General features: G+C 33.6%; 1 protein-coding gene across 1 annotated transcript; it reads right to left on the bottom strand.

Annotated features, from left to right (window-relative positions):
• Positions 1-666: 666 nt before the first annotated feature.
• Positions 667-6,865, bottom strand: LOC114263628 (2-oxoglutarate (2OG) and Fe(II)-dependent oxygenase superfamily protein). The gene is made up of 8 exons (XM_028204202.2): positions 6,433-6,865; positions 6,214-6,334; positions 5,474-5,571; positions 5,229-5,326; positions 3,691-3,820; positions 3,370-3,557; positions 3,034-3,122; positions 667-1,050 (listed from the first exon to the last, which is right to left on the bottom strand). The coding sequence occupies exons 1-7, from the start codon at positions 6,627-6,629 to the stop codon at positions 3,049-3,051; spliced, it is 906 nt and encodes a 301-aa protein (XP_028060003.2). The 5' UTR covers positions 6,630-6,865; the 3' UTR covers positions 667-1,050; positions 3,034-3,048.
• Positions 6,866-7,494: the final 629 nt, after the last annotated feature.

Here is a 7,494-nt window from a genome sequence, read left to right as displayed (position 1 = left end):
AATAAAAAAGTTAAAACATAAGTCACACCCAAATCACCGCTAGTCATCTCAATCTCACTGCAGGTCAATACCACTGAAAGAAACAGTGGGACTTTATTCAACAACCCCACGATAGCCCTCTAAAGGATCAAAAGAAGGTAAAGCTTGAAGTTCAGTTTTGTATTCAGATAGTATAAGAATGAAAAACAACATCTTACAACAATAGAGTTCAACTTGAACATCATGCCCAACAAGAAAATACTTCATCTACATTATCCATCAAGCTATTCCCTTGATCTCCATCCATTATTTTTTTGGTCCAGCCTCATTTTGTATTATCCCTTCAAATTGTTAACCAAAATTTTTGGGTATTACTAAACTGAAAGATCCTAAATTTTTCACATCTTGATAGAATGATCATTCTATTCCAATGAACCAAGCACTATCTTAGATTAAAACATACTGAATTTGAAGAAAGTCCACTAAGCCTGACCTAAAACATCTAAAAACACTGAAGTTATATACAATGGTATGGAGAGTGTCAACACGTTAAAAACATATAGACTACAAAAACCAAAATAATGGCCTCAAAAAATAAAAGCGAATTACAAAATCTGAAAAAGCCAGATCAGGCGGCAAGTAATAAACAAAATTATAAACTTGCAAAGAAAGGAGACTACACAAAGCTGCAGAAAAATGGCCTGTGTATTTCACCAAGTAATATTATTTTCAAGTTACAGTTCGCTATCAACCTATCAACTGCTGCCTATTTTCTATTACCCTAACCAAATCTATATATAAATTTAAAGTGAAGAATATATTCCATCTTGGCCAAAACAAGCCAGTTATTTTCCTCAAAAGTGGACTAACAAGAAGACCCAACCTTGGTGCCAATTTGAAAGAAAAATAGAAGCCCATTAAAAGGTAGAGCACATCAAGACATCCCAAGTTAGGAAGAGTTACAGCAGCAGCTTTAGCGAAAGCACCTGAACTATGTTGGAGTAAGGGTTGGTATCCTAATGCCTCATCGCACAAACCACCAATGGTCCGCATAAAACATGTTTATGTACCCTGCCAGTAATATATGACAAAAGTAAGGCCACAGATATATAATACATTGAAAACTCAAGCAAATATATTCAGATACAAGTTTTGAATTGCTCTCATGTGAACCTTTGAAAATTAAGCAGAAATGATTAAAATATAAAATCATGGCAAATAAGACTGCAAAACTGAGAGAGGAAAGGAGGAACATCTAATAGTAACAATATTACACAGCCAGATGCTACTTCAACTACCTATCTTTTTAAATCATGGAAATTGCTTTCAATATCAACATAGAGTACATAACCAAGCCCGCAAAATATTTTGAAACATACATCTTGATCACTGTCTTTTCAAATTCTACATATACATGGTTTAGATGAGTGCTACCCAGACCCCTATGAAGCACCGACACTTCAAAATAGGTGTTGTACCATTTGACGTATCAAACAAGTATGGGACACGGACATGTCGGAGACACATAGGGACACACCACGTGGTGTGTCCATTGTTTAAATATAAATAAAAATAAATTCAGGCGACATGGTGAGGGCATAGAAGTGACAAAACAAGGTCTAATTTTAATTTTTCAAAACTAATTTTGGGGGTCATATTATGATATTTGGAAACATGAGGGTTGAATTTAAAAAAAAAATATATATATATATATATATATAACTCATCAAAGCAATCAACAATGTCAATGCAACACAAATCTAAACACTGTTGTAAAGTTTAAAGACTGACTTCATTAGATCTAATCTGTGACTTATTTAAATTAGTGGGTGTGTAACCACCTGATGGTTGTGCTGTTAAATCTATAAAATATAAATTTTGATTTTGAATTAAAAACATGTAGGGCCCTATCGCTCAAGTGGTAAAAGTATTGTTTACCAGACCAATGGTCTTAGGTTCAAGCCCCTTTCACCACCTCAATATTTAATTTTTTATTTTCTCTTAGTCCTATTTGTTAGGGGTATATAAGGGACCGATATGAGGGGTGACTGAATATAATATGAGGTGGGTCTTTCATGTTTTCTTGTCTCCCTACATTCCGTGTTTGGTTGCTCCAGATATAGGGAGTCCAGATAGTATATCCCCCAAAACCCCACCCCCCTCGCCCCAATGGTATTGTATACACCGTCGGATATATGAAATCTTTCATTCAAAGGTCAAAAATAATTACTCTCCTTTTATCTCATCCTATATCCTATCTTAACCAAACAAAATATAAGTGACCCTATAGTATATATAATTCATCTTATATCCTACAACATATTATATTCTATCTTTACCCTTAGGTATTACATATCCTCCTCAAACCCTCATATACAATCCGGACAATCAAACGGGGCCTTGCAGAAATAAGGGACTCGTGGCATAAGAAGATTTGGACACCAAGTGACTTGTTCACTTTATCTCTGACTTATTTAAATTTAGTTTTTATTTTATTTTTTTAATGTTAAATTAGTGTTTGTTTGTTTGTTTTTTTTTTTTTTTAAATTAATTTTTCTTGTTTATGAAAACAATATATATACATAACAAATAAAAATATATCTTTTTGCCATGTCTGTGCTTCCTAGCATGACCCTACTGGCGCATTCCATGCAACCATGCCAACAATCACCTATATTAAGAATGTCTTTTGCCAAGATTAAGGAAGTTGACACTGTGGAAATGGAAGAAGGTAGAGTTTAGCATATCTTAATTCGTGAACTTATGATACCGGTAAAACAAATGGTGAAAAAAAAAACTGAGAACCAGGCCAAAAACATAATCACAAGTTATCATATAAGAATTTACCATATATTGTCATGCAAAATTCTGTAGTGAATGCCCTTGTGCAATGAAAGTTGCAATTTACGACAGTCTACATCTATCTTATCTAACTTATCCAAAAGCAAAGCAGAATAATCAACTATCAACAACTACCAAGAATTTGAAAAGTGTAACAGCAATAATGAAAAATCATAAAAAGCCTAAAATGATAACTAAATGTATTACAGCCACCTTGAAAAATATGGCTTAGGCTGTGTATTCCTCAACATGCATCCACTTAGTAGCCGACCACTTGTTTCCTTTAATCACAGGGCAACCACCTGGTGCACATTACGAACAATAACAGAAGGCTTTTAACTCAGAAAATATTCTGGTTTGCTATACAACTAAAAGAAAACAAAGAGCAAAACAAGCTAAGTCAACTTCCAATCAGAAGCATTTGATATGTATTTGCACAATAGTACTAAACAATGCCAAAACCTACTCTTCTGAAATAACCAATCTGTAAAATCATAATTGGACCTTAGTATTATTTGTTCAGAAATTGAAAGGATTAGAAATAGTAACCATGTAAACTGGATGGGTCTAATGTGGCATCAGGCCTCATGCTCCAAAAAAGCAAAGCATCACCCATCCTTGGCTTGACAGAAAGGCCCTTTTTACCACATTCAGACAACTCATTCCACCACGGCACAGCACTAAAATTTCCCTTAGCTGTAGGAAAGATAGTCTCACCCCCTTCTTCTACATCTGACCTGCATCAATGGCAAAAGAAAATGAAGTTACAAGGAAAAAAAAAAAAAATTCTATATAAGATGCATTTTAGTGCAAAGCTTCAACATTGTCCCAAGTGAACAAAAAAGAATGAAGTGGAGGAACAACTCTTACAAATACATGAGTAGTGTCGCTATCCGTTGGCCCCCATTTTTAGTGTTGAACTCATCAAGAAAGTAGTCATAATGAGGTTCATATTTCTGCCCAACTTCATAGTGGAGAACTTGCAGTCCTTCTCCATGCTCTGTAAGTAGTAGAGTCAGCTCAATTGGGCTGTACGATGGACTAAGTAATAAAACATAAACAATGAAAATACAGAAAGCAACGAAAAGCCATGCAGAAAGACAAGTGGTAGAAAGGAACAAGAAACAGAACAGTAGACATGTCCAACAGAACCAAAATTTCTATATCAACAATAAGCAGACACATGTTATCTAAGAGTCTGTTCAGAAGTACTATAAGAAAGGAACATTGGACTTTGATGCTAGGTATTTGACCAAAAAAGTGTCATCCAATTTCACAGTATAAATCGCAGAATCACTCTAGCGTAAAAGCAGCAGTCCTGGTGTAACAGTATCGAGAAGCTGTCAATGAGAAACGGAAATTTGTTAAACACCCAATTCCTAGAGAATCTATCAATAAAATACCCCCAGAGAAATAAGGCTAAGCATAGGGAAAAAGGTTTTCCACAGTACTGGAAATAAGAACCATCAGTCCAACATGGGTGTATGAATAAGCATTGAGCAATCATCTAGTGATGAGCTCGGAGATAGAGTACCCCTATTGTAAAAATATGACCATAAATGCATTAAGAAAATAGCATGAAACCTAAAGGTGATGTCTATCATGACAAACTCATTACAAAGTTTCCTTCTAACGACATTGAGTATGAGTAAAATCATAGCCCAATTTATTTTGTGCTATGTTACAGCATTGTTCATTCACAAGCAATTGCAAAACCAGTAAATGCTGCAATCCAAATAAAATCCAGTCATAAAGCTAATTGTTTTAACTGAGCAGCACTTGCCTCCATTTATCATAAAGCTACCCAAGAAATTCTGAGTGAATATTCAAAAGAGGTTTATGGTAAGTTGAGCCTATATGATGGAATGGAACATTTGCACCAGAGGGATTGTGTTGAAGGAATCAGTTACCACTCACAGCACTTCCATTCACTTGTTTTTCTGATTTGGAACTGTTCAGCAGATAAATGGGGTGAAAACATAGCGCGACTAGACTGATTATAGTAGTTGACTGTCACAGGTGGTTTAGGCAGTTTGTTACTACCAACTTCTCTATTAATAGTCCAACAAATCATAGGTGAATTTGAAGATAATATTCAATTCACTGCCATCATTAAATAATTTTAACCTACAAGTTTTGGAGTAAGAAGCACGCCATGAATAGCAAATGAGACTCTAGTTGACAAAGGCAAGTCAAAACACAAATCATAACTGGAAATTAGTGAGATCAGAATCACAAAAAGCTACACACCTAATGAGCATATAACATTGAATACAAAATTCTTACATTTTAATTTGAGCAGGATCCTAAAGGCCTTCACTAATAACCTTCACAAGAAAACTCCAGCAAATGACCATCACAAAACTAACAACCAAACATTCAGATTAAAAATTCTTCATTTCCCATACCTACAGGAATAAATGTGAACTCTGCAATCCTTTTTTCAATTTCCCTGATAGTTTTATCTCGTCCTCTCTTCAAAAACATCCCAGAACTCGTACGCACCCTGCAGAAAAGAGATAATTATAATTTATTACCAAACTAAAAAGAAAAACAGGAAGAAGCAGCACAAAGTGTAAATTCTTTCTCCTCCATATTTGGAATAATACGCAATTAGAACGTAAGTGGAAACTGGGAAGGTTGGAACACAAACCTGCTATCTTTACTCTCACCAGTTGTGCTATCAACAACAGTTGACTTTACCATGTGAGGCTTGGCAAGTTTTATCAAATATTCACATTCCTCCTTGGACTGTTGATAATAGCATCCAAAGTCAATATTTCTTACTGTAAAACTTAAATCCACTTATCGTTTTATTATATATTATGCAGGCTTAAAATAACAAAACAAAAAACAATGAGAAAAACAACTCAATACCATGTGCAAACTAGATAAAGATGAATCAAAATATACCAATCGAACATAGAAAACTAAGAACCAGAGACATAGGCTACTTTATTTGAAAGTGAAGGGCAGAGGGTTTATGAAAAATTGCCTCTAAGATTTGAAGAGACATATTTTTCTCATGAATTTAGTATTTTGGCTAGACCTTTGTTCCAAAATGAATATGTAAATTGTCACTTAAAATAATATATTCATCAACTGGATGCCTAATTGATTGAAATAATAACCCTCCAAATATTAAACCAAACTAGTTATTATTCAATGTGATCGAGTGTTCCACTACAAATTTGATTCTCGTCCTCTGAGTTCACGAATATCCACCATTCAGGGTTTACGAATATCCACCATTTTAAATACTCTGAGTTCACACATAATTAGCATTCACAATCACAAAGGTTTCATGGGTATAAGTAAAGCCAATCATACAAAACAAAATAGGCATGACTTGGACAATAAAATCATCATAAAAAAATTGAAAAAAAAGGTCACCAAGAAGTTGCGATAAATGAAAGCTCTAGGCTCCCAAGAAATGATTTCAGTCCACTGCTCTCCTCTCTTCCCCAAACCATCATCATCATCATCACTCTCACTCTCACTCTCACTCTCTCCCCTGCAACACCAAACAAACAAATACAAACAATCCAATATATAAATAAATAAAGATCAGAAATTCCAATTGAAATGAAACTAATTATTAGGAAAACATACAAAATCCCAGCTTTGCGGCCAAAGTTGATGCGATTGCCCATCGGAGGAGAATCGTCGGAGCTAACAGGAAGAGAGAGAATTCCTAGAGCGAGAAGCATCAAGAGGACTAAGGTTAGCATAAAAAGCATGGCGAAGACAAGAGTGACGGTGGACAATCTCTTGGCTTGATGTCGAGAAGTGTTTCTTAGTTTCGCCATTGTCGAATCGTATAGTTAGTTGATCTTGATCAGTAAAATCAAAAACCCTAGTCTTCAAATCAAGAACAAAAAGACTTTCCCTCTTATATTATATTATATATATATATATATATATATAGATGAAGAAGAAGAAGAAGATTGGGGAAGAAGAGTAATATGCCTCTCTGTTTTTGACTGATGACAGCGTAACTCCGTTTGTCGGTCATTTAAGACGACTGAGGCCCCGTTTGGCTAACAGGGCAAATTTATCACGTTATTCCTAAATAGCGTGGAATTTTAGTTTATTCTCATATTACGATAACAATAATGATAGAAAGTTTTAATGTTAAAATTTTAAAGAGAGTTTTACTGATGTGGTAAGATAATAAAAAATAAAAATATAGACACATATATCACATCACATGAAAGCCCCACTCTTTACTACATTACTAAAACTTTCTTTAAAACTCTATTATTAGAGCTCTTAATCTTTACTCTTAGGATAAATGGTGAATTAAAAAGAAAAAAAATTTGGTAAATTATAAATACATTCTTAAGATTTGATTAAAATACAAATCATTTTTTGTGATTTTAAAAATTACGTTCTACTTTTTGAAATTTTTAATTTCATAACAAATCGCCTATTTTATTAATAAATCATCAAGTTAATTAACAATTTTTAATAATATTAAAAATATGTTTCAATTAATAATTTATGTAATTTTATTATTGTATAAGAAAGTAATTATGAATTTCATTTTCTTGGTTAATTCTGATAAATAAAAAATTTTAATAAAGAGGAATTTATAATTTTTCAAACTACAGATGATAATCTCTATTTAAACAAATCTCAAAAATTATATTTATAATTTATCTAAAAAAATTT

Source organism: Camellia sinensis, chromosome 6 (genome assembly GCF_055761805.1).
Source record: "Camellia sinensis isolate YWXY chromosome 6, ASM5576180v1, whole genome shotgun sequence".
Lineage (NCBI taxonomy): Eukaryota > Viridiplantae > Streptophyta > Magnoliopsida > Ericales > Theaceae > Camellia > Camellia sinensis.
This window is presented reverse-complemented; position numbering and strand designations above follow the sequence as displayed.